General features: G+C 44.4%; 1 protein-coding gene across 3 annotated transcripts in view; it reads right to left on the bottom strand.

Annotated features, from left to right (window-relative positions):
- The window catches only part of Ppp1r21 (protein phosphatase 1 regulatory subunit 21), a 68899-nt gene extending 40935 nt beyond the window's left edge, over positions 1-27964 (bottom strand). For all 3 annotated transcript variants that reach the window (XM_023711235.1, XM_023711236.1, XM_023711234.1), the window contains exons 1-9: positions 27897-27964; positions 17788-17856; positions 14212-14358; positions 11984-12085; positions 10230-10394; positions 10029-10087; positions 8679-8773; positions 5735-5787; positions 4953-5102 (exon numbers count right to left, since the gene is read on the bottom strand). In XM_023711235.1, the coding sequence (XP_023567003.1) occupies positions 4953-5102; positions 5735-5787; positions 8679-8773; positions 10029-10087; positions 10230-10394; positions 11984-12085; positions 14212-14358; positions 17788-17856; positions 27897-27953 (897 nt within the window). In that variant the 5' untranslated portion in view covers positions 27954-27964. The remainder of the gene's footprint in view (positions 1-4952; positions 5103-5734; positions 5788-8678; positions 8774-10028; positions 10088-10229; positions 10395-11983; positions 12086-14211; positions 14359-17787; positions 17857-27896) is intronic.
- Positions 27965-27970: the final 6 nt, after the last annotated feature.

Here is a 27970-nt window from a genome sequence, read left to right as displayed (position 1 = left end):
CCAGCCCCTTAATTTTAATTTTTGTTTCATGATTTATACTTTTTTTTACTTACAATCTACTTATAAGACATGGTATATTTTCTCCTAGTATTAGAAACTTTAAAAAGTGTATTTCCATTTTCCAATGCCTTTATATTAGTTCTTCCTTGCCTTTTATACACACACACACACACACAAACACACAAAGACACACACACATATGAAAAACTATGTGTATAACCTGACGTAAGATTGATACCATTTTGTGGAAATCTCCAATGACCTTTTAAATGGGTTCGTCTAATACTTTACATAGTCCTGCATAAGCACCATTTTGAGAGCTCTTTCTTCTTCATCCAGGGCCACACAGCACTTCTCTTGCCTTCTGGACTATGGTCGCTGTTATTTTCTATATGCTATGTCTGGAGGCATTAGAGTATTTCGAGTTTGTGTAACTGGAAAATATTTTACTTTTAGTTTTCAAAGGTATGTTTGCTAAATATAAAATTCAATGAGGACACATCTTTCTTTTCAGCCCTTTGAATAGATAAGTCCAGTATCTTACCCACTTGCTGGTGTTTTTTTCCTAATGTGGAATAAGGTGCTACTTAACTTTGTTCTTCCACAGCTAGTGTTTTTTCTTGTATATGCTTTAATGACTTTTCTTTACAATTAGTGTTGGACAATTTCATTTTTGTGTATCTTAGTATGATTTTATTCATACTTTTGTGCAAAAGGTTCATTTTTCTTGGAAATGTGGTGTTATAATTTTAATTAAATTCAGAAATCTTAAATCTTTAAATATTTATTGTCTACCCCCTTCTACTTTGAGAATTCTAATTATATGAATATATAAGTTTCTTGATTTTGGCACAGAGTGAACTATTATATGACTGATCCATAAACTCTTCTTCATGTTTATTATTTTTCATATTTATTTTAGATAATTTTTATTGTTATATTCATTTAAGTTTGTAAATCATATTTTACAATGTGCAATATATTATTAATCTCGTTATGTATTCATTTTAGAAATATTTTTCTAAAATTCATTCTGTCTACATCTTGTATCTTTCACATTTCAATATTTGTCTACAATTTTTAATATGCTGTATAATTATTGATTTTCAGTAGTTAATAATGAGTTAAAAAAAGATGTCACAATCCCCGGTTCCACCAAAAAAATAAAAAATAAATAAAAAATAAAAAATAAAGGGAAAAAAAGATGTCAGCATTTAATTGTCCCAACATTAGCACAAACCCTTCTTTTCCATGAATTAAGAGAAATCAGTGTCACTCTCGTCTCGTGTGTCCAGACTTTTTGTTTTTCTCCTTTTCTCCATTCCATCATCACAGTTTCTCTTTCCTTTTAAAGTTTCTTCCCAATTTACAATATTGTACATTTTGGATCTTATTTATTCTTTCAGTTTTTCTCATTAGGGAGAAAATGCAATGTTTATACATGTGTGCCTGGTTTACTTATCTTACTTACGAGTATGGTCTCAAGTTGCATCCATTTCCCTCTAAAAGTCTCCAGGCTATCCTTTTTTATGGCTCAGTAGTACTCCATTGTATAAAAAGACCACATCTTTTTTATCTGTTCCTCAGATAAAAACAAGAATCTGAGTTGTTTCCAAGATGTAGCTATGATACTGTGCTGCCTTAAACACGGGCGCACATATATCACTGTGGTACGACGTTTTTAATTCTTCTGGGAAAATACTCCGAAGGGGAATAGCTGGGTCAAATGGGTCCTCCAATCCTAGTTTTCTGAGGAATCTCCACATTGATTTCTTTTTCTTTTTGCTGTATTTTAGGGCAGGATCTACAAGTGTGTTCAGGATCTCACTACTAGATCAGACTCATAGTTATCTGCCTGTTTACAGCCTCCCAAGAGCTTGGATTACAGGCACACACCACCATGCCCAGTCTCAATGCACCCCAGGAGAGAGGCCGGCACGGCAGGCCTGGGGATTGAACCTCTGGCCCCTGCTCCTGCTTGCAGGTGCTTTAATCCACTGAGCTATTTGGCTGGCCCTCCACACTGATTTCTATAGTGGTTGCACCATTCTATGCTCCCACCAACCATGGAGAAGGGGTCTCCCCCGCCAGAGCCCCTCCAGCATTCATCAGTTGGCTTTTAGGCAACAGCCTTTCTGCAGTGAGATGGAATCTCAGTGTTGTTTTAATTTGCATGTATTTGCTGTTTTTATTTCTTCATCTTAGATGCCCATTTCTCTTCATCTTAGATGCCCATTTCTCTTCATCTTAGATGCCCATTTCTATTCATCTTAGATACCCATTTCTCTTCATCTTAGATGCCCATTTCTATTCATCTTAGATGCCCATTTCTATTCATCTTAGATGCCTATTTTTGGAATAAAAGGTCTGATTTTTAAAATGTCCTTGTCATTCTCAATAGTAATCCTTTGTCTGAGGAATAGCTGCAAACATTTTCCCCACATTGTGGGTTGTCTCTTCACTCTGCTGGTGATTTCTCTTGCTGTGCAAAAGTTTTTTAATGAGATCCCAGTTGTTGATTCTTTGTGCTAGCTCCTATGTGGTGCTTGCCTACACCAATGTCTTCAAGACGTTTACCTTTCTGTCTTCCAGCAGATTCAATATTTCCGCTTTATATTTTAATCTCTGACCTATTCTAAGTTTAATTTAGTGCATGGTGAAAGATATAGGTCCAATTTTAATCTTTAGCATGTGTAGAGCCAGTTTTTCCAGCACCATTTATTGAAGAAGCTACCTTGCTTCAAGTGAATTTTTTTGGCACCTTTGTCAAAGTTAAGGTGGCTGAGTACATCTGGAGTCATTTCTGCATCTTCTAATCTGTTCCACTCATCTTCAAGTCTGCATTACTAGGACCATGCTGTTTTTATCACGGTAGCCTTACAGTATAATTTCAAGTCAGGGATTGTGATGCCCACTACCTTGCCTTTGCTAGGTCTCTTCTAGTTCCAGATGAATTTTAGGATTGTTTTCTTTAGTTCTGTGAGATCTGTTATTGGATTTTAATCAAAATCTGTATAATGTAAGGGATGGCATCTAGCATAATACCCTATTCACTTTTAGAAGTAGAAGAGACTGAGGCAGAATTCAATTTAGTTTGACCCCTGCCTGAAGTATTTACATATAAGCAGCCTCGTCTAAATTATCCCATTCCTCCTTCCCCTGCCCTGTCAGAACTTTACAAACATGTAAGAGATAAAGGAGAGGCAGGACCAATTAAGGGCAATAAGAGATAGACTATTTGCCCATGCTTAGCCATAAATCCCTCTGTCCGAAACCTCACACCTGTAAGACATATAGGGGCATCACATTCCTGCAATCTCCCTGCACTAAAGGATATAAAAGGCACCACATTCCTGCCCAGTTGCCATAACATCCAAGAGACTATAAATGCAGGTAGGGAACAAAGAACTGGGCCTTTGTGCCTTCCAATTTGGAAAAGGGGAGTACTCTGGTCATTGACTAATAAAGGCTCTGTAATACCTTTAATTTGGTGTCCCATGGGCAATATTCCAATCCCGGCCGTTACAATAACAGTTTTGGAAGTACGACCATTTTTACTATACTGGTTCTTCCTATCCAAAAGCAAGTGGTATCTTTGTATTTTCTGGTATCTGCTTCAATGTCCTTTTCCAGAGTACTATAGTTTTCAATATAGAGGTATTTTACATCCTTTATTAGATTGATCTCTAGGCATTTCATTTTTGGGGATGCTATTGTGAAAAGTGTTCTTTCCCGAACTTCTCTCTCAGTGAGTTTGTATTCCTGTATAGGAAGACTATTGTTTTTTGAGTGTTGACTTTGTATCCAGCTATGCTATTGAATTTGCTTATTAAATCTAGCAGTTTTTTAGTGGCGTTTTAGGAGTCTTCTACATAAAGTATAATGTCATTTGCAAATAATTTAGTTTCTTCCTTTCCTATTGTTATTTCTTGTATTTATTTTATCTTGTCTTATTGCTCTGGCTAAAGTTTTTCATGGCTATGTTGAGTAAGAGTGGAAACACTAGACATCCTTGTCTTGTTCCTGATTTTAGAAAGAAAGCTTTCCATTTTTCTCTATTTAGAATGATGTTGGCTGTTGGTTTGTCATAGATGGCTTTTATCAGATTGTCGTAAAGACCATGTATTCCAATTTTCTGTAGGGTTTTTGTCATGAATGGGTGCTGGACATTGTCAAAAGCTTTTATTTCATCTACCGGGGTGATCATATGATTTTTGTCCTTGGCTCTGTTAATATGGTATATTACATTTATTGATAGATTTGTTCTTAAGCTGACAAAATGAGTGTCACACAGGACACCTGTGAAAGTTGGCTACTCGAATGTAAGCTGGGGACTCACTGTGTACATAGGCCTAATGAAAGCAGCCTACGCAGAGTGACAGGAAAATGTCAGGAATCACCCTTCCTAATAAAACAGCTCTTTTCATTATGTCACTTCCTGGTAAAAGGCTGTAGGAGCCCAATCCTGCACACAAAGTGAATACCCTGCCTGCCCTGCGCTGCGCTGCGCTGCCTTGAGGCCTTCTGGAGCCACAGCCATCTGCTCCCCTTCAGCAGGACCTGGCGCTAGCTTCTCCCTCCTGTCTCCTCCCTGCCCGCCCTGACTGGGCTCCTGCCTTCCCTCCAGGGAACCAGCCCCACCTTGCCCTCGTGTGTGACCTTCCTTCTCCAGGGCCCAGACGGTCTGCAAGAACCTTTCCTAGCCGCACCTCTAGGAGCTGCTCAGATCCTCCCTGAGGCTATCGCACCTCACACTCACAAGTGGCTCTCCCAGCCTCTTCCCTAGGATTTATACTCTGAAAACTCCACAGTTGTCGTATTTTGCTTTGAGGGTAAAGACTATGGCTTCCAGTTTTTTCTTGACCACTCCTGTTCCTGGCTGATGCACAGAACTAGTCTAAAACCAACTCTCTACGCGCGCAAGGTGACAAAAAGTACTGAGTCAAATTTACCTTCTGGTTCAATGGTGATATAGTATCTATGGCAGAATCGACAGGAAAAATCTGGATCCTCTGTTCCGTGTAAGTATGGAAGTTCAGAAGCGCAGTCACAAGATCCTGAACAAAAGCCAGGGCCTGCCCGGCAATATCTCGCATCTTCAGCTTTAAAAATGAAAAGTACACAGTTGAAGTCAACCATCAAATTATTATTCTACGTCAACATTAATAAGTCTGCTTCTGGAGAAAACACTAGAATTCCAGGGTGATCACACCTTGTAATTCATTTGTTCCCATTTGAATTTTTATTTTAGTTGATTGATAGATTGACTCAGACAGGCTATGTAATTCCAGCTGGTCTTGAATTCATTATGTAGCCCAGGCTGGGCTCTAACTCATGACAACCCTCTTGCCTCAGCCTTCCGAGCGCTGGAATAATAGGCCCCACCATCACGTCCAGCCACACTTCAACTCTAACAGCACGCCCACCTAAGCACATGAGCAGCCCCCTCGCTGACCTCCACCCTGAAGGCAAGATCCACCTGCCTACAAGAAAAGCCTGACTGAAAACAGCAATGCATCCTCTAGTTCAGTTCTAATGCTACCAGACAAGAGGCATAGAAAATCTGTAATATGTATGAATTCAATGAAAAGCAAGTTATTCAATTTAAAGAAATATATGATGATATAAAATAATGAATTTGTACATTAAGCATGTCCCCAGACAACTAATTCTTATTTCTGGAAAGTTTGACATAAATGTGGCTAAACATAAAAATATGAATTTCATCCTTTACCTGATGTCTTCTATTGTGGGGTGGAACATTGAGAGCATTATACTGACTGTACTCTACAAAACAGAAACAACGTACATTAGGTCTCTCATTTTACACTTACAGAAAAACAGCTAAAATCCAAAATGACGAATGCTCTGCAGCAAAATCAGATTTATATGAAAACTAAAAATGATCAAAACCATATTCAAAGGCAGGCATGGTGGCGCATGCCTATAATCCCAGCACTCAGGAAGCTGGGGCAGGAGGACCACCACAAGTTTGAGGCCAGCCTGGGCTACCTACTGAGTTCAAGGCCAGCCTGAAGTATATAGTTAGACTCTGTCTAAAAAAAGAAAAAAAAAAAAAACAACCCACATTCACAATGCAAGAGAATTATGTAATTTATATGAAATCATTGGCTTCTCATATAAAATAATACTTTCCAAATTTTTTTTTTAATTCCAGGACAAGAAAACAGATGTTTTCTATCCATGTGTTCCTGTCAGAGAAATCATGTCAAATACGTCTTCGGAGCTTATCAAGTTTACTTAGGAAGGCTCACAATGTAATCATCATTCTGTAATCATTCTCCCTCCTAATATAACCACCCACGGGGCCACTACATTAATCCTCCAAAATACCAGTTTCCCTAACACAACACTGTTTAAAAATTGTTGCAGTCCACTACTGCTCCAGGGACTGAGCCCAACTATCCAGGATGCTTCCTATCCCCCAGCCTCCTCTCTGCACCAGAAGCTGCTGTAACCTCTGACAGCTTCCTAACACCCGGACCATACTTCCTCCTCATTTTAACGACCTTCACCTCCACTCCTATTTCCCCTCTGAGCCACTCAAGCCTGCTCTCCTCTGCCCACACCCTCCCCAGAAGAGCACCACCACCATTCAGATTCTGACAGCTCCAGGGCTGTTCTCAGCCATCTCCAATGCCGTTAAATTGGCTGTGTTCTCTCAACACTTCCTTCTTCTACCAGGCTTCCTGGCGCCTTGAGCTGGTCTCCAGCCTGGTGTGTTCCTTCAACAAGTTTTTGCTATGACAGGAAGCACTATGACTCACACATGCACCTTTATTTCTGGTATGGCTGTGTCTAGATGCCCCCACTCCCTCAAAGTCTCATGTACTCATACGTGGGACTTCTAGGAGGTGGCTGGTTCTAGAGGTTGTGATGCTGGATTTGGGTAGGTGATACTGGGATTAAAGGTGGGTGGTGATAATGGAAGCCCTATCCTGGTGAGGGCAGCACCAATCAACAGGATGGAATACATAGAGCCCAGATGGAATACAAATGGTCAGAGAGAAGACAGATTGCTGCTGCTGAGCTGCCTTCTGCTTGCCACACCATGAACTGTTTCTCCTGTAAGCCTTCCCTGCTGTGCCCCTGCCTGGAAGCCAGCTGACTATGGACCAAAAGCTCTACAAACTGTGCTAACTTTCCTCCTTAAACTTGTGCATATCAGGTATTTTGTCCCAGCAACAAAGAAATTGAGATAATCTCTGTCACCTGTACCACCATCTTCCTGTTTCACCACCTCCTTTTTCTCCCAGGCCTTGCTAAAAGGACCAGGCTCTTCTTTCTCCTCCCAAGATCTTCCGAGCCCTCTAATAGCCCAGGCTCAAGTCTCCTTGCCCTGAGCCCAGGAGGCTCCTTGCCTTGCAGACAGGAGACTCTGTTCAAGGCTTCTTTCTGGCACACTCTAGCTTGCATTTCCTACCCAGACATCTCGACATCTACCTCTGCCTACAGACCATAAGTTCCTTGAGGATACAGTCTTGCCAAGTTCTGCATCTCCTATGCTACCTGGGCACTCAGAAAAATCTAAATATTTTGGAGTAGTAACCTACAATGTGACACAATAAGGACTTAAACCAAACTAATAACTAACCAGTAATAGAAAAGGAGGATAAATTCAAGAGGTTCAGGAGAAAGTTATTAAACCCAATGACTACATTATATGAGGATTAATAAAATGCCAAGGTTCTTAAACCAGAGAATCAAAATATGCAAGGATCATTTAAATTAATGTAGATGCTACAAACATTTGTTCCAAAGGGGAATTTAGGGTTTTTATACAATTATAACATGTCCTCATTTTAGTGTTAAATCAAATTGCTATTTTCCAGTGGCTTCTTCTCTTTCTACTTTTTTTCCTATATCTTCCCTAAGGAAAATTTAGAGGAAGTAAAAAGTTAATTTCAGTCATGACTGCAGAAAAAGGACATGCGTATCAGCTGAAAGGCGAATTCGCCAGGCATGGCGGCGCGCACCTACCACCTCAGCACCAGAAGGCTGAGGCAGAGCTGCCATGAGTTGGAGGCCACCTTGGGCTACAAAATGAGGTCAAAGCTAGCCTGAACTACATAGTGCGACTGTCTCAAACAAACAAACAAACAACTCCAACACTTATTCTCTGTGTTCAAGGCTATGACTTGAACAAAGGTTATGAATTTGATATCTATTGTACATGTAAGGTATTGTTTTTTTAAAAAAATGTTCATTTTATTGTTCTTAGGTATGTAAGTTACCACCCCACTCCAGGGATAAAGCAAACGCATCATTACCCAAGCCTGATCCCACGATCACTGGGGACTGACTATCCAAGTGCCAGGCAAAGATTCAGACGCCACCAGCGCCGCCCACCACCACGAGAGCCTCGCTTGTACAAACACACAACCACATTATATGCAACTTGGCTTCTACCTTGGGATGGGATAAATACAAGCAAAACCTGTCTGCATGGGTTTTATCCAAGAAGACTGGCTTTGGAATAATTATCAGATAACTTAAAATCTATGAAATAGGAGAGTCAAAGTTAACTAAAAGAACAGAAAGAAAGCAACCCTCTGTGGGCTCATTTTTGGCCAACAGATTAGAAATTATTTTAATCAGTTGGCTACCAGAAAGAGGTTTAAAGTTGCAAATAATGAAAAACTTTACAGGATACCTACTTGTATCATTAAAGGGTACTTTTTCGTTGATGATTGATAACGATTCCTCTAATCTACCTGACAAATCTTCATGAAGATTCTTTAACTGTAACTGACTGTAAGAAAAAACACAAGACCACATGATCACCAACCAGACAGTGAATGCAAGCCATTCCCTTGTTTCCTCATCAGCTGGTGTCAGCTTTCTGCTCAGCACCTAACATCTCGGCACGCACCTACTAACAGCAAAGAGGAGAGAACACCATTCCTGCATTCCAAAGCCCTTGAGACTCTAGGGCACTGTGGAATTCTAAGAGTTTATCATGTTGCCAGCATCGTACACAACCCTGACTTCATTTCCCATAGTGCAGGGTAATCTCATGGCCACTCCAAATCATAAATTTTCTTTTTATAACACGTTTACTCAAGTGTCACTATAAAGTGACTTTTAAAATATTAAGCCGCAGCACTTGGGAGGCAGAGATCAGGAGGATCACTACAAGTCTGGGCTGTGTAGTGAGATCCTGCACACACACACACAAATTAAATTAAATTAAATTAAAATATTCAACCTGTTTTTGTTGCCTGGGGCTCAAAACCTGATAATTTCTGTCTTGATTCAATTACAAGCACAGGCACACATAGAAGAAATCATGTATTTCTATTAATGTAACCGAAATGAAGAAATTAATCTCTTTGATCCTACTAAAACTTTAAAAGGCCAAATCAACATTAGAGGATGATGTTTGCATATACTGTAAGTAGTACTTTAAGAATCAGTAATCTCAGCCAGGCATGGTGCAACACACGCCTGCAATTCTAGCACTTGGGAGGCTGAGGCAAAAGGATCACCAGCCTGGGTGTCTACACAGTAAATTCAAGGCCAGCTTGGACTATACAGCAAGACCTTGTCTCAAAAAACAAAATTAGTAATCCCTAATTTAAATCACATGACCTGTTCCGCTCAAAATGTGCATACAAAGCTTGGTGAAAGGAGTACAATTTAGCTTGCCTATCCAGGGCTGCCCGGAGGCCCTTTTCTTCAGGGCCTGACACAGAAAGTACCAGTGCTCTGGAGGGAGCCCCAGAACACTCCATCCCTAAACCACCTGCTGGCCAGGACTAACATGGAAGCCACCCTACCAGGCGTGCAGAGCCGCAGAAAGGTGACGAGAACCCTGGAGGTGACCCACTCCCCCACCTCCTAGGCTCAGATGCTACGCAGCGAGGATGGGTTGAAAACTAAAATCCAGGCTTCAGGTTCTCACTTCAGGGCCCCCATCCTGGGTGAGGGCAGCACCAATCAACAAGCTTATTGCCCAGATGGACTAAAATGGTCAGAGAGCCCCCAGAATCCACATTTCCACGTACCATTCTTCTGTCCGGAGTCGACAGTCCTTGGCCTCCTTTTCTAGAGCCTGAGACTTCACCTGAGGAAAAGAAAATCAGCTACTGAGGCGAGAGACAGAGAGGGGCACACCTGGTGACACTCAGGCAGCAGCCCACGTGGCCCCGCAGTTCGCACACATCGGCGCTGCACGTTAATGACACACAGCCACACCAGGGCCTTACTTCCAGCTTAGCCTTGTCATTCTGCAGCTTCTCAATGGTTTCCATGTACTTCCGGGTCAGGCCATCAACCACAGCTTGGTGTTGGGCCGCTTCTGTTTCCAGGGCAGCCAGTCGACTCCTCAGCTCCGCTTCCACATGCTTGTGCTGCTCATCAGCTTCGAAAAACTGAAAAGACAAAGCTGTCTGCTCTTCCTTTTCTTAATTGTTTTTTATGTTATTAATTTATTTATTTGATGCAGGGTCTCACTACACAGTTTAGACTCAGTGATCCTCCTGTCTCAGCCTTCCCAGCGTAGAGGTTATAGGTGTGTGCCACCAGGCCCAGTTTCAGGGCTGGCACAGCATGCAGTACTGGGGATCTTACCTGGGCCCTTGCACTTGGCAGGTGGGCGCTTACAGACTGCCAAGCTATCTCCTGGGCCATCTGTCTGCTCTTTGAAATACCCAAATCCACGTACCTGAGAAACAATGGTGGAGACTTCCCTACAGCTCCACACATTCACTGTGCAAAACCCACCAGGCCTGATCTCCTTCCACCTTCCTAGGTGGAGGACTTCTTTTTCTTTCTTTTGACAGTATGGCAATTGAAACCAGGGTCCTTAACACTCAGCTATACCCCTAGGCTTTCTAGTTTTTGAGTCAGGTCTCACTGGGTAGCCCAGGTGGGTCTTGTACTTGTCACTCTCCTGCTTCATCCAAGTGCCAGGATTACAGGCATGCCCGGCCAGTGCTGACAGGGGCAGTACTACTCAGATCTCTCCTTCACAATGTGGAACCTGAAGCCTGAAAGCATTACATAACTGATCTCAGAGTTCAAAGGCCACAATAATGAGATTTAAACACAGGTAACTTACTCCAGAGCCTGCACCTCCTTCCTCGTCATCTCATGAATCTCTACTGTACTTCAAATGCTTTTCGGCACACCTAGTACTCAACCGATCAGGGTGTAGCTCATCTACTCAACTGATTTCCACAATGAAATAATCAAATAAGTGTTATTCCCCAAACAGGCAAAGCTTGTTCCCTTAATGAGAATGTAATACTAATTAAAAATTAGTAATACTTGGACACAAAAACACAGAGGTCAAAAGTTCACCTTTTAAAAATTTTTCAAAGACTAAAAATTAATGCATATTAATCTCCCACCATTTGATAAAAAAAAGCACAAAGCCAGGAGGTAAACTGACACACTACGATATGCTCGGTGGTGTACAGCACTCCAACTGCCATGGGGCAGTGCTGCTCAATGTATTAACTTTTCAACACTGCATGAAATTTGAGTGACTGTCCTAAGGTAGGCTCTGCCTAGGAGCTGGGTATACAAAACATACCTGGTCTACACTCTTGCGGACCGTACGGCCGAAGAGGCGTGCTGATAAAAACCAACATTAATACATTAAAAAGCAAATCCTACTTATGGACAAGGCCCCACCTCAGTGAGCCTGTGTAAAATGAATATATAACATAAAAGTTCTATATTTTATATATTTACCACTTCCTGCATAAAATGAATATATACCATAAAGTATATTTTTGAATTAAGTTACGAAGCTACCCTGCTGTTCACTGAAAACGCATACACTTCAAAGATGTGTACGAGATCCAAGAGCGAACAGATGACTCTGACATACACGCCAACACAGGAGACGGTAAAGCCCGGCCACGAAGCACTCCGCCTGACTGGCCTTTTCTGCCTTCTAGACCACGTCACCCATTTAAGAACTGACATGAAGAAAACTGAAAGCTCTCCCCACCTGTATGTGCAACCGCTCGTTCTCTTCTATCTTCTTCTGCAGATCTTCATCAAAGACGCTCTTCTGCTCTTGACTCAGCTGGGAAGAAGAGTCCCCGCTTTTCTGATGGAAAGAACAAGTTAGGTCCACACCACTTCCATCCTCTAGAGACACACGCGAGGGTGCACAGACGCTCTAACGCTGTAGCAGCAGGCTCCTCTGCGCATCCAGCACTCTCAGACAACCCTGAGGAAGGCACACGGTCCAGCACTGAACTTTTCTACGGACACAAAGCGGAACTGTAAATGTTGCAAAGGGTGGAAAGCTTAGAGACACAGCAAAGACAGAGAAGGAAAAAGGTGAGGTCATTATTTTTTGCAGGTGAATTCAGAAATCTTTTGGAAGACACAACAGACTCAGGAAACCAGCAATGTAAATATACTAATGAATATCATTTTAATTTGATCTTTTGGTTTGGAAAATCGGAGTTTTAATAATTCTGTAAGGCAGAGTTGTTAAACTCCTTTAAGAAATTAGATATAACAGCATTCACAGAGATAATTTTATACAGAATTTCATCTGGACTTCCAAATTTAAAAAAAAATGTAAAATAAAACTACTATAAACACACAAAAAGTTCAAACATTATGAGAAACCCCTTACTTTTGCTTTGCTGCAATATTAGCTTTTTATATTAGAAGAATGCCACTCTCTAAAAGCTCTAATAATGCACATTTGTCCTCCTGTAATCCATCCAACTGAGACTCTTCCAGGGACACACTAACAATGGGGCTGTGTTCAGACATTGGTCACCACCCTGCCCCTGCCTTTTCTGTATCTTCAATTAAAATGAAGTCACCTGCTGACTTCATGCAAGTCAGGGACTGAAGGCCCTATGAAGACGAACAGCTACATAAAATTAAAACAAAAACCTTAACCACCCTGATGTGTGAACAAGAGATGCAACAGGAACACTATGGAATGACCTGTATGGGGTCTTCAGTGTTTCCAAATTTGGAAAACTTTAATTGAAACAAATCCGTATGAGTTACCCATGCCTTCACTAAATAGACCTAGGGGCAGCGAGATAGCTCAGGGGACAAGCGCCTGCTTAGGCAAGTGCAGGGACCAGGGTTCAATCCCTGGCACCAGATGCCACACCAGCCCCACTCCCAGGCGCACTGAGCCAGCCACCAAGTCTGGGAGTGGTGGTGCACCCCTGTAATCCCAGCGCCGGGGAGGCTGAAAACAGGAGGATCACTGAGTCCGAGCTGCGTAGTGAGTCCCTATATCAAATATATAATAATTAATTAACTAAAAAGCTGCCCAAGACACAGGTTTCTAATTATCAGACAAGGCTTTCAGGCCAGGGAGAAACTCTGGGGCCTGCGCAATGCCCTCTGCACACACGCTGCGCCCCGCCAGGTACCCTGTGCTTAGAGGTTTGTAGGGCATGGCGCCGCCCACACTCGCCTCAGAGACCGCAGCAGTAAGCCATACCCCAGCCCCACCAAGAAGCAACTTAACCACCAAAGTGTCTGTCTCAGAGCATAAACTCTTGCCTTACCATATTAAAAAAAAAAAAAGAAAACATTTATTTTTAAATCTCCAGAAAAGCATACTACACTAGCCTCATAAGAATAAACACTAAGCAAATACACAGAAGTAAACTACAAACCTAACCTGAAACCTATGGGTGTTTCTACTGTTACTTTCACATACATGGATAACTTGACACTATCTCTCATTTTGTTTGTCCCAACTTAGGTCAATGGCAGCCTGGTATAACTTCTTTTGTTTTTTGTTTTTTTTTAAACTTTATTTGTGTGTGTGTGTGTGGCCAGCTCAGCCCACCAGGGGGCGGGGCTGGCTGGCATGTGGTGCTGGGGGATTGAACCGTGGTCCCAGTGATTTGCTAAGCTTATTCTAAGTAGGTGCTTTAGACCACTGAGCCATCTCACCAGCCCCCGGGTATAACTTCTTAAATGGTATTTGCATTTGAACAATATGAGGCATTCCACAGACTTCTCAGCCACTGGAGCAACCAAGTGCATGTCAGAGCTAATTCCTTATCAGCGGCTTCTGCGTGAATATGCCCCTGTGCCCCTGACATTTGGCATGTGTTAAAAGCAACATCTGCCTTCCCGACTCGCCGCCCAGATATGGTCCTAGAGCAGGAGACACACTGGAGGCAGCCTGCTCCACCGCTGCGGCCCCGCCCGAGGCCACACTGGCCCTGTGGAACCAACCTTGTTCTTCTTGCCTCGAGGCTCACTCAGCGCTAGCTCATCTTGAAGCAGTTCCACCCTCTTGGCAAGCTGTAGATTTCGAAATGTCAAACTGTCCATTTCCTGTTGTAGTTTCCTCAGTGACTGATCCTTCATTTTCAGCTGTTCCTATACAGAAGTGAAAACAGATCATTCTTCACAGATTAGCCTTGAGGTTTAGAAATAAGAAAAAATGACCTTTGTTTCACCAAAGCATAACCAAACCTCACTTTAGAGAATTCAAATTGCATTATCATTTCAGTTTTTGTTTTTAACAAGTTGACAACAATTTAAAGTAAAATACCCCAAATGAGATATTAATTCTACAGCAGACAGCAAAGAGACACAAGTCTACAAATCGGCCAGGCGTCACAGTGCACAGCACGACCTCAGCACGCCAGGAGGTTGAGGAGGACCTCAATTCAAGCCCAACCTGGGCATGCAGTGACTTGGCAAGATCAAAAAGGAAAATAAAAAGTAAATAAAAGGCTGTGGGTGAAATTCAATGCAAAAGCCCTGGACTCAGCCCCCAGTACTATTAAAAAATAATTAAATTTAAAAATCTAATTTACTCATGATAGAACCTCAGATTTACTAATTTTTTTTTTTTCCCAGAACTGGGGATTGAACTCAGGCCCTTGTACTTGCCAGGGAAGCGCTTATTCTACTGAGCTGTCTCCTCAGCCCCCTCAGATTTACTAATGATACCCTTCAGTAAGCAAAAAGAGGAAAAAATACCTTGATATTTCTTTTTTTCAATAAATCCTCTGAATTTAAATCCATCAAAATAAAGTTTTCTTTTTGCTTTTTGTGATGCTAGGGATTGATCCTAACCTAGGACCTTACATGCTAGGGAAGTGCCGCACCGCTGAGCTATACACCCTAGCCTAAAATGAAGCCACTTTTTACAAACTTTATTTAAATCTGTCAAAGATAAAAATCAGTTTCATGATTACACAAAAACATTTTCATAGCTTTCATGAGGCTGAGGCAAGACGATGCCAAGTTCAAGCCCAGCCCAGGCTACATAGCAAGTCCAAAGCCTACCTGCAGTATGTAGCAAGACCCTGTCTCAAATACACACACACACACACACACACACACACACACACACCCCTATCTACATCAATTCACCTTAAAACTAAGTTAAAATAGGGCCAGGGAGATGGCTCAGTAGAGTAAGTGCTTCCCTGGCAAGCACAAGGGTCTGAGTTTAATACCCAGTTCTGAAAAAAAAAAAAAAAAAAAAAAAAATTAAGTTAAAATAGAAACAAAATCTAAAAACACACTGTTTGCTGACCAATTTGCATCATGTCTACTATAGTGTGCTAAGAAAATGGGAATCTAAGGAGAAATACTTAGTTTCATCCGATTTTTAAAAGCATGCTCTTACACAGGCGTGGCAGCACACGCCGGCATCATGGTGCTCTCCGGGGCTGGAGAGGGACAATGCAAGCTTGAGCCAGCCTGGGCGGTGTAGTGAACTTGCATAACCCTGTCTCCAAAAGTGTTTAAAAAGCCTGCGGCCCTGGCTCAGTGTGAAGGCCCCAGGTTCAATCTCCAGTACCAGGAAACAAAAACAAACTCTTCTAACTGCATTTCACTTAGATGTTCTGATATTTCTGGCCTGTCCACTGATAATCAAACACAGATGGCCACACACTACTGTATACTTGAAGAACCACTTTCATGACTTTCACTGAAACAACTAGAAAGCTAAGAAGCCAGATTTTAATGAGAAGATGACTTCACTAGGTTCAAACAGCAACTAAGGACTGCAGGCTGACTTCTGTAGTCTACCGATGCTGCTGGGTTTGCATGCTCAAGCAGCGACTTTGGGGCGGAACAATACGCTCCTAATGCATAAAGCTGCATTTTCGGCCAAGCATGGTGGTGGATGCCCATAATCCCAGCACTCAGGGGAGGCAGGAGGATCACCATGAGTTCAAGGTCAGTCTAGACTACACAAATCAATGAATATGTACCATGCCCAGCAACTGACTAAAGAGGCAAAGCCAAAATGGAAAAGCCCCCTGTGATCAAATATTTTTGCTAGCCAACGGGCAACTGTCAGTGTACTTTGACTACAATGGCCATTGTAACGGATAATAAAAAGTCACTACTTTGTTATGAGTTACAACTAGATGACTAATGCTTTCTTCCCTACCAATGGTTAATTTCAGTAGTTCTCCATCAGGCCTCTCTGTAAACTCCAGCTCCTCAGCTAGGGACCATGAGGGTATCACTAATTCCCACAGAGCAGCGTGGACACCTCCTCAGATAATGGCTACAGTGCACACAGCACAATGCCTGGCACTGAGTGGGCGGGGCGCAGATGGCCCAGTGGTCACCATCACTCCCACGGCCAATGCAGGAAGGCGCTGCCACCACACAGTCAGAGCCAACGAGCAACACAGGTTGTCAAACAACAGAGCAGCCACTCCAACAGGCAAGGGGCTACTTTCCCAGTAACAGGTGTCAAACATTAACGGAAAGATAATGACTACTTCCTCTGTGCCTCCCAAGTCCTGTGCACAGAGCTCTAAGGACTGCGGCTTTCTGTCTGTGTGCTTTGCACTAGTGCACTTGTGGTACACACCTGGGGGGGGGGGGCTGGCGCAGGGAAACACTGCATCTTAACCCTTTATTCACCACCACCCCCCGCCCCCTGCATCTCACAGCGGCTATTATAAAAGATCTGTAGCATGGGTGCAGCTTCCTGAGCTGGCTCGGCCTGGAGGCTGCAGGGACAACACTGAGGAGGGCTCTCTCACAGCGACATCTCTCCAGAGCGTCAGCCAACATTGGCTGAGTGACAGGACATCTTTCTGGGTCTCGGCCACCTGAAGGGAGCCAGCAGGACCTGTCACAGCTGAGGACTACTCCACTAAGAGCAGAGGAGTCCTAACTAACCCCCTCTTGGGCCAAGAGAGGAGAGATAGCTGAAGCATGAGGCCAGCAGGATACTTAACTGAAGCCTGGAAGAATAATATACACTGGAATCAATTTAGCCATTTAAAAATATCACTAAGCAGCATTTACCACACGCCTATGAGAATAAGGTAGAAGCAAATCCCTTCACTCCATCACATTTCTCTCCTTGGTGAACAATGGTGCTGATGGTAAAATGTATCACTCAAACAGTATTCAGAACACAGGTAATCACTGTGAAACAGCGCAATACAGGCAAGATCAGAGCCCCAAATTCTGTAAACAATGGGGTTCCAACGTGACTATGGCAGAGGTGCTCACATTGCCGAGTGGAGGGGCCCAGGCCTTCTTGGTTCAAATAGATTAGGCCAAACACATGACATGAGGTAGAGAAGAAATACATTACATAAAGTTACTTTTTTTGTAATTTGTAGTTGAGGAAATAAAAATTATAATCTCCATACCTAAGCAAGTAAGAAAGTTAAACACAGACAGCACTACCCTCCCCTACACTCAGGGCACTGGCGTCAGAGCTGAGACTTTAGCCCTGAAAACCAGCTGACTTGTTCACTGGGACTGTCACCAAACCCTAAGGTAATCTTCATTGCACAAGACCCCACTATATACCTTTAAAGCAGCAGAATTTGCTTGTTCATCCACAACACCTTTTTTAAGGACCTGATTCTGAGCCCGGAGCTAAAAACAGAGAAAGCAACAATTAGTTTAATATAAAACAATCACAGCAAGGAAATTACTAACCATTATTTTATAGAATATTTTATACATTTTATAATTACACTGAGTAAATATCTTCCTATTTACTCATATATTTGTCATATGAATGACAACAAAAAATATTTGCCCAAAAGAGAAGTAAATAACTGCTTCTGAGACAGGGTCTCAGCATGCAGCTCACACTGGCTCACTACCTGCCCGTTTACAAGTTAAGACACACATGCTGTGTTCCTCAATGACAAACTAAGCAGCAGCAAAACAAGGTGAAGAATCTCCCAACATTTTTAAAAAGAGAAACCTTATTTTTATTTGTACATGCTCTTGGGGAGTCCCCTGACTGTGGTACGCCCCATCTCGCCTCCAGGGAAATCCAGGCAAAGAGAAGCGTGATTACCTGAGTAGCTGTTGCTGTTCCCTACAGACTCACTCCCAAAGGAAGGAGCACTCTGTGAGAGAAAGAACTTCACTTGGTGTCACCTGACATTTATTTATTTTATTTCATGTATTTGGTGCAGGGTCTCATCACACAGCTCAGACTCATAGTGATCCTCCTGTTTCAGCCTCCCCAGCACTGGGATTACAGGCAGGTGCCACCATACCAGGTCTCAGTGGCCAGCTCGGTGCACCCAGGGGCGGGACCGGCATGGCATGTGGTGCCAGGGATCAAACCCGGGTCCCTGCGCTTGCTGAGCAGCGCTTAGTCTGCTGAGCTATCACGGCGGCTGTCAGCTGACTTTTAATGTATCATTCTTTATATAAACCAAGTCATATAACTCAATAAAAAGCAATGCAACAAATAACAGGGTATATGTGCCATCTTCCTTGAAATTCTAGCATCCTGTTCATTTATAAAATACTCTGAACACAGTAGGGACAAAAAATTATACAAAAATCAAAATGTGGAGCATCAACATGCCTAGCAGAATACTGTGCCTAATGGCATACCTGCAAATGTCATCGCACACAAGGGCCTCAGAACACAGGGCTTGGCAGCAGGATCAATTTAAAAACTGCCAGCACCCACTTCCACTGGTGTAATCACAGACCACACAAATGCCCAGATGGCTTTCATGAACTGCCGGGCTGGCCTCTCAATCCTATGAAGCAAGCATCTCAATGACCTTCAGTGAGTGGGGAGTGGGGAGTGGGGAGGAGGGCAAGCCTGCCAAAAGGAAAAAGACAGAGACAATTTAAGCTTTTTCCAGTTAATTCTTAAAACTTGGGGGCCAGCGAAATAGCTCAGCAGGCTAAATCGCCTTAGGCAAGTGCAGAGACTGTGGTTCAATCCCCAGCACCATATGCAGCTCCAGCCCCGCAAAATAAAAAACTTGACATAATTTTAAAGTACACAAATAAGACATGCTGCACCTTGGTGAATTTTTGCTTATATATGCATCTGTCTAACCACCACTAGCAGAGTTGGAGCAGGTAAAATCCACTTCTACATATGAACAAAGTGTTCTCAGCACAGAGACGCTGTACATATCAAGAGGAACAGAAATGATCCTCTGGGCCAAAAGAGAAGGAATATCTGAGTGCTGAACCTTAAAACTGAACAGTTAAAACTCAGGAGAAAACTACAGACACTAAGACAAGAAGATTAAAAGGTAAGCATTTTCTGTTTTCAGAAAATTAAAGGTCACAGCTCACTAGTACAAGGGAAAACAGATCCAACTCTTTGTCGTTCACTGACTATACAAAAAAGACATTCTCTTCCCCTTCCCAGCCTCAGCCACATGGTCTAGACAGGGCTGGACACACCTATCCTATCTTCCTCTGTCTGGGCTGTTAAGAGACCCAGATAAGAGATGTGTCACAGCACTTCACACTGGGTTCCAGAAGGGGAAACAGCTCTTGGAATGGAGTCAGAGGGACAACAGGTGTATTTTTTATAATCTGCCTGGTGTACAGCTAAATGATACAGGAGCGAGAACAACTTACAATTTAAATGGGAAGCAAAAATATTAACAGATACTAGCAAAATTAGTATTTCCTGGTTTTTTGTTTTTTGGTTTTTTTTTTTAATGTATTTGGTAGTTGCAGGGTCTTAATGCACAGCTCGGACTTCTGGTGATCCTCCTGTTTCAGCCTCCCCAGTGCTGGGATTACAGGTGTGCACCACTATGCCCAGACTCTGTGGCCAAGTCAGCCTGCCCTAGGGGCAGGTCTGGCGCAGCACGTGGTGCTGGGGATCAAACCATGGTCCCTGCACTTTCCTAAGTTTGCCTAAGCAGGTACTTTATAACTGAGCTATTTCACTGGTCCCTCCTGATCTTAAAGCAAAAGAAAAGTAGGGGCTTTAAATCCTCTAGAAACGAAGTTGGCAGACTAAGGTCTATGGGCCAAACTGGCCTGTGACTAGCTTCAAACTTTAACTGGAACACAGCCACATTCATTTACTTACACACTGCATGCAACAGAAAACAGGAGTAGATAAACTGGCCAAAATAGTTACTATTTGACTCTATAGAAAAAGCTTGGCAAAATCTGTTCTAAGAAGTCAAAAGAGGGAAATACCAGCTTAATAGCAATTTCCACTACACAGTATTCTACCTCTAAGCACTACCAACAAACACATACATTTCCCGGACAGCAGAACTGTACTTCCAAGTTCAGGGTATCAAAAGATGGCAATACTTCACTGCCTAGGTGTCACTTCACACCCTTGTCCTAATTTTGATCTATTCTGGGTTGTGTGTCTGCTCTGTGCAGTATTTAGAGCTTGGCATGATTGCTTTAAAGACTAAGGATGACATGTGAAGTCTACAAATTGAGCCCTTACTGGATGATCAGAACCACAGCAATTTGAAAAATAAAATGACTTCACCTTTAATTTCTAAACAACACTGAAGGTTACTAACAGTAAACCAAAGAGCAAAAGGAAACTTTCAATAAATGACATTTAGCCTCTGCTTCTAAACTGACTGCTTCCCAAAAGGTCTCTTTAGACACCTCACAGGTCACCTGAAATTCGTGTCCCTTTAAGCCTCACCGGCAGGCACAACACATCAGTGAGCCTGGCCTGCTCTCCTGCCAGCTTCTCTGCTGTCAGCCTCGCCACCACCCCCTGGCCCACACAGGTCACTCAACGCAACCTCATGCTCTCTGGCACTGGGCACAGCATCAGCCCTGGTGGTCACCAGACACCCAACGCACAGTGGAAGGCCAAGAACTGAAACTCCCACTGCCCTGGGTTTCCTGTCACAGAGAAATCCCACTGGACCCAAGTCCCCTGTCCTGATAGGATAGCACCACGGAGCCCTTCTTGGTCCTTTAAACCTCACTGTGGGCTGCTGGTGCAACATCTGACTCGCTCATTTGGCAGCATGGCCCATCCTCACTGGGCCAACAGAGCCCCAGTGTTCCCGACAAGCCACCTCCCCGCTGCTACCCCACCTCCTCCCTCTTCCCTGAGCACCCTGTGGCCCACCATGGACTTGCTTGGCAGTTCCTTCCTCACTCTTGCCACACTGTCCAGTCTTAAAGTTGTACGATTTACATTTACTAACGCAGTTTCTGTTCAGCTTGCACCTGCCAATTCAAACTGTTCCTCACGATGGAGACTACTACTTGCGTGTACTTCCTGCTTACAAGGAAAGAACAATGCTGTGGACAGAGGAAGTGCTCAATAAATTCTTATCTAATAAAATTACATCTTGTATATGAAAGGTATTTAATGTTGCAGGACATTAAAGGTTTTTTCTATCAAAAAAGGTAGTCAAATGCAATGTATTACATAATTATCAGAGACCTATCCTCATCAAAATTCTTTTCTAAGACCATTCTCCAATAATCAGAACCACTGGGTCTAGTGGATGCCACGAACCCTCACAAGTCCTGGGCCTAACTCTACTATTCAGGGCCAGGTCTGCCCTGAGTAACTGGGTCTGGAAGCACCCAGCCTGAGTCAGGTCCACCAGACAGCTGTTTCTTCAGGAGCACAGAAAGTGACAGTAAGCCAGCTGGGCCCTCTTGTGGGGACCCTGACAGTCTCCAATGGGAAACAGATGCAACATCAGGCATTTATGACCTTCAAGCACAAACTAGAAAGACTGGGGAAAGAGAGATGGACCACTTACACAAGTTTCCTCACCTAAGCTGAAACCACCTTCTGCTTTGTTTGCTTTGAGACAAAGTCTCAGCATATCTTGGTTGGCCCAGGTTGGCCTCAAACTCAGGATCCTCCTGCCTGTTTCCCAAGTGCTGACAGAGCCACCATCCTTCACATGGCTGTTTCCATGCAATGACATTTTGGCAGCTACACACTTTTCACCCATTGAATGAGCCATTAAAACAGACAGCAAAATGAGCCATTAAAACAGACAGCTTCTCTTACAAAGTCACCCATGCAGCAGCCAGGCCTAGGCTTCACCACACCAGCATCACAGGCAAAGCCCAGGTGCCAGGTTTGGCCTGGATGATCCCGAAGCCTCTTTCCCTTTTGAATACACTGAGGGGCTGGGCAAGCCACCTGATCTTTCTCTCTGCCTATTTACCTGCTCCTACCCCAGAAAGGGGGTAACATACATACAGGACACATGCCCTGTACAAGTGGCTAGGTTTGGGTGTTTTTTTAACCTCTGGAACAGGAAAAGGTTCGCAGACTTGCCCTCAAATGGAATCCTTCTCCTACTCTTGCTCTCATCCAGGAACTCACTAGGGCAGACCCCAGCCCCAGCCTTGCAGTCCCAGCCCTGGCAGTGAGTGGACAGACTAGGCCATCCGGGTCTTTCTAAGGCCTTGTCATTCAAGTGTGGCCTGTAGACAGCCTGAATACAGTCTCGGCCTCACCCGAGACCGACGGACTGAGCCTGATTCTGCACCTTAGAGAAGGCTTCACATTTACACTTGGGATAACACTGCTCTGGGTCGATAGGCAGGACTGCCCGACAGGCAGTGAACTGCCACATGTGACCACTTAAATTTAACTTATCTAAAATTAAAGTCTAAAATTCCACCCTCAGCTGTACAAGTCTCACTTGGAGTGCTCAGTTACCACAGAGGATAATGGTTAGCCTGCCGGGCAGCACAAAGGACATTTTCGTTGTGGAAAGTTCCACCGGATAGTACTAACACAAAGCTGTTTTCCAATCCAACTCTAGTAGTGAATCTCACATAGGAAGGTCAGGGAAAAAAAAGTCCAATACTCGATTCTCGCCAGTCCACTTCCTGAGCCTGTTTCTTGTACAGCAGGGAGTGATGAGTCAGGGTGTGCCAGGCCTCACTGCGCGGACAGCAAACAGATCAGAACTGCCCTTTCCTGGTACAGGGAGCTCTGTACTCAGAGTGTGAGTATGAAGGGTTCCAGCAACACTCTCCTTCATAACCAAGAGGTATCAACTGTAAAGAAAACTACTGTGCAAAAAATTGGTGTTGCGCTTTCACACTGGGCTTTTAAAACTACCTCAAAAAGAGCTTTAAACAAGCTTTTATCTTTATGTGAGCAAGAGGCTGTGGAGAGCGCTCAGCAGCATAAGCACTTGCCTGGTAAGCACAATGTCCCAAGTTTGATCCCCAGTACCGCCAAAAAAAAAAAAAAAAAAAGAAAATATAAAAAAAAAAAAAAAAAAAAGCTATGTCAAGTGGATCCACAACTCCCCCAAATAAACCCCATGATCATGCAATATTAACAGGCACTAGCTACCAAAACAACAAAATGGCATCTTTATGTGAACAAAAGCTCTTTATCGTATATTCTTCAAACAATGATCCTCAAACTTTAGTGTGAGCCATGGTTTAGATGATAAGCATCCTACAAGGTCCTGTGCTGTCCCTCGGGCAGTCATCCTGGAGCTGCCGTGGACCTCTTCAGGAGGCGGGATGTAGTGGGGGTCCCGGGGGCCCTGGGGTGCACCTTGAAGAAGAGTCTGAGAGGTGTGGGTGTCTGCGCCTGGCATGAGATGTCTGCAGCCCTTGCTCCCTCTGCACTCCTGCTGCTGCTCACCAGGCATCGCTAGCAGGCGGGGGCGTGTGTGTCCCTCCCTCCCTGAGCCTGCACTACACCATCTGGACTGGGAATTTCCAACACTCCCCTAAGTGAGCTGCTGCCGGAATTCTGTCACAGTACCACAAGGCTTACTTACTAACATGGTGTGTGTCCAAATCAGAAGTTTGGGACAAGCCCACTACTAGCTCATATAAGTAGGCCCAGGGTGGCTGTAAGAGTCTGCATCTCTAATCTGGCCCAGATGATGTTCATGATGAGTGTCCAAGGCCCACATGGAAAAGCAAAGAACCAGGGCAAGGCAAACAGTGGGAAGGTCGTGCAGATTGCTCACACACACCAGTGCCAGACCAAAGTGCTCCTGAAGGAGGCTGAGGTCAAACGAGCAGGACTGGAGCGCATCTTACTCCTCTTCACAACGTGATATGGTAGAGCAGCAGATGCAGAACAGGTGGTAGAAGCAACGGCAAACAAGAAACCAGTAACCTAGAAACCATTACCTGAGGCCCTGATTCACCTCTTGTGTCTCAGGAGGCAGCTGACATCTTCACTTACTAACTTCAAAACCCTCTGGAAGCCAGCCTCTGCGCACCCTCGGCCTGCCTCCGCACGACTCGGCCTGACTCTCACTCAGGTCTGCAGAGGCTCCATCTGCACGTCCACTGCCCACTCACGCTGGCTTAGCTATCCAACTGCCTCTTGCCCTGGTCTGCTCTGGCCACCACGCTTCACCTCCTATCCAGCTACTCTCTCTCAGTGTCTTTGCCAGAGCTTCTTGGGCCTGGTGGCTTTCTTATTTGGGGTTTGTCGTCGCTGTTGCTGCTGCTGTTGTTTTAGCTCCTCAGGAGGAAAGATTATGACCACAGTTCTGAAGCAGGGAAGAACCCTTTCCTGGAGTATAAACTGAGCTTTGCCTAAAGAAGATTCTGTACGTTCCTGTTCTAGGAAGCATGTTTGCTTCTCTCCTGACAGGAAGGCTTCCTTTTTAGATTAGTAGGATTTTTTTCCATTAATACCCTAAATATGACCACACTTCCCTATCAGCCCACAAGCTCTGCACCAGACAGGAATGAGCAGAGCCCAGCCCTCCCGTAGGCACAGGCTCAGAGAGCACAGAGACAGCAAGGAGAAAACGCCCCAGTAGGCTGACAAGATAAAAAGCACAGGGAGGGTGGTGGAGGATAAGGATTAGAGACTGAGTCTAGCAAGCACGAGGCCCTGGGTTCGATCCCCAGCATTGAAAGATAAACGAATGGATGAAATCTCCTAACCAGTCTCTCTCTTCTGGTTTTTTTTTTTTTTTTTTTTGCAGAACCAGGGATTGAACTCAGGTCCCTGCACTTGCCAGGCAAGCACTTCTTTCACTGAGCCATCTCCCTGGCCCCTATCTTCTGTTCTAAAACTCCCTTCATATTCAAATTAAAACAGTGAGAACTACAGGGCCAGCAGTGGAGGTAGACAGGTTTCTCACAGTCTCCCTAGCATCTGCTCTTAGCACACCCTTCCCAGGGCTTCCCTCCCATGGATGCCCTGGTTGATGTTCACGGTTCATCCTTAGGGGAAGAACTAGCCTTTGTCCTCACTTTTAGCCATCCATATGCAATGGGAATTTTCAGTAATAACCCAAAACATCAGCTTAAAGCAGCATGGGATCACTTCTACTTTTCTGCTGTAAAGCCCTGCGTTCAATCCCCAGTACCGCAAAAAATAAATAAATAAAAATAAAAACACTCCTTTGCTTCAACCAGCTATCTCTCCTGCAAGCCATCATTCCATCGCTGGCAGTCAGGACCCTTCCTCTCAGAGCTCCCGGGTGAATTCTGAGTCCTCCTCTATAATGAATTGAGACCCAGGGATGAGTACTTTATACACTCTTCATCTTTCTTAAGTACAGGGCCAGGCACAAGGCAGACACTCAAAAGATACACAAGCTATTTTTAACCATAATTCCAGAATCTAGCCTCTCCTCCTGGTCCTAAGTCACAGCCTTAATCATTCTCTCCTAAATTATCCCAACAGCCTACTGTCTGACCTTCTTTTCACCAATCTCTCCCAATTTCAATCCATCCTTGGTTCACTCACCAGAATTGTTCCCAAAAGTCAGGCCACTCCCCCCACTGAACAAACCCTTTATTTCTCCATCACTCAAAAGCCAGCACTCACACTTGTTATTCGACTCGTGCAGCCCTTCATGGCCTCATCCAACCTCATCTCTCACTCTCTCCCATCCTAAGGAGCTTTTATGTCAGCAAACAGAAGTGTTCCCTTTGCCTAGAAAATTACTGCCTTCTCCTTCCCTTTGCTCTAGGAGGGGCTCTGGCTCCGCCACTGCCACTGAACCAGCACTTGTCACACTGTATCATAACTATGTACCATGTGAGAACAGCAAATTAAAGGCGACTCCTGAAGCTGCTTCGCTCAGGGGACCCAGGCAGAAGACGCACAGGAAGCTGTACAAGTATCTGCTGAACAAGCCCACACGTCCAAAAACGTAAAATCAAAGTCCTTTTTTAAAAAAATTACTTTGGGAGGTTACACAATTATTTCAGCAATGCTGCCATAGCTCAGAACATTCTCTGCAACCCTAGCATCTGCTCTTTTGCTATTCAGAATTGCCTTTTGAGCTAATTTGCTCTCCAGAGAAGAAACTGGGTGGACCCAAGGGCGGAGGGCAGAGGCTGGAGGAGGGCTGAACTCCCTTAGCTTATGGGCACGACATTTTTTTGTTTCTTTTTGGAGACAGGGTCTCACACTATGCACTGCAAGCTGGCTTTGACCTTGCTTACGCAGCCCAACCTGGCCTCGAACTCGCAGCAATCCTCCTGCCTCAGCCTCAGAGAGTGCTAGGATCATAGGTGTGCGCCATCACACCCAGCTGCATTAAGTATTTTCAACCAAAAATAGAAGCAAATTTGGGCACCGTTATCTTTCACTCACCCCAGTTCATCATATGGATCTGTTTAAAACTTCTGGCCCTTTCAAAGAAGGAACTCCTCCTTCAAAGGATGAAACCTGCCCTCACTGACACTGTCATACCTTCTAAGACAATTTCAAGCGAATATGCAAGAGTTTCTAATACTGCTCTGTTATCCTAAGTGTAGTATTTCCAAAGGTTGCTATTCCATGGTGAAGACTTAAGTGTGTATATTTAGATGCACATTTATCTTTCAAAGAAAATTCATTTTATCACTTTGCTCATTATTTGTTGAATTAAATCATAAGGAGAGAAAAAATGCGCCTCAGTTTCTCCGAATTGTGTAAAGCGGGTTAAGTTTTCCGGTGGGCTCCATAGATGTCAGGATCACTGAACGCAGAGCGACTGGCTCCCTGAATGCCGAGATTATTGAATGAATTTCCAAAGATGTCAGATTCCTCTTAGGTAACTTCATTAGAATATCCCTAAGGCAGAAACACCCTAGCCAGAAACTGCACCACCCCCGTCCAAGTTCCATCATTTAAAACACGTTGACTGCACTAGACAAAAAGGCAGGTCCCTATGCTGCCGAATTCTACACTACGGAGCACCTGCTGGGTGCTCTGCCCCATCCCAGGGACAGGAGGGGTGGACAGGGTCGGCCCTAGCACGCCAGCTGCCCAAGTCGTGCCGCACAACCTGCCAAAGCACTGTCACCACCCATTCCCGGGGAGGCGGTCTGCACGAGCGACACCATCTACCCTCGCTAACTCATAGCATCCCCCGGGGAAGGAGAACGGCCGGCCCCACCCCTCAAAGGGCCGGGGAAACTGAGGAAGCGGCGACAGCAAGCGGTCCTACACCGCTACTCCCCCGCCTGCCACACCGGCGCCGGAAGCCTGCGTCCCGGTCCCAAGCCCGCCAAGCTGGCGAGGAGGCAGCACCAAACTCCAGCTGATGTCTGCAGACGCCGCCCGGCGTCTCGGAGCAGAGGCAGGTGGGGCGCGGTAATGGTGGACCCGGGGCGGAGCGCAGAGGAGGGCCGAGCTCGCGGCCCCCGCCGGGCCCTCAGTCCCGCCAGGTCGCCGCCCAGGCCACTGAGGCCCCGCACCAGGGACCCTCGCGCCCGCCCACGAAGTCTACCTTGGAGTACTCCTGGGCCAGCTTCTGGTACTTCCCCTGCAACTCTGTCGAGGCCATGGCCCTACCCGCCCGTC

This window comes from Octodon degus, unplaced genomic scaffold (genome assembly GCF_000260255.1).
Source record: "Octodon degus isolate 3935 unplaced genomic scaffold, OctDeg1.0 scaffold00020, whole genome shotgun sequence".
NCBI classification, from domain to species: Eukaryota; Metazoa; Chordata; class Mammalia; order Rodentia; family Octodontidae; genus Octodon; species Octodon degus.
Note: the sequence above shows the minus strand (reverse complement) of the source record. Positions and strands in the feature narration are given on the sequence as shown.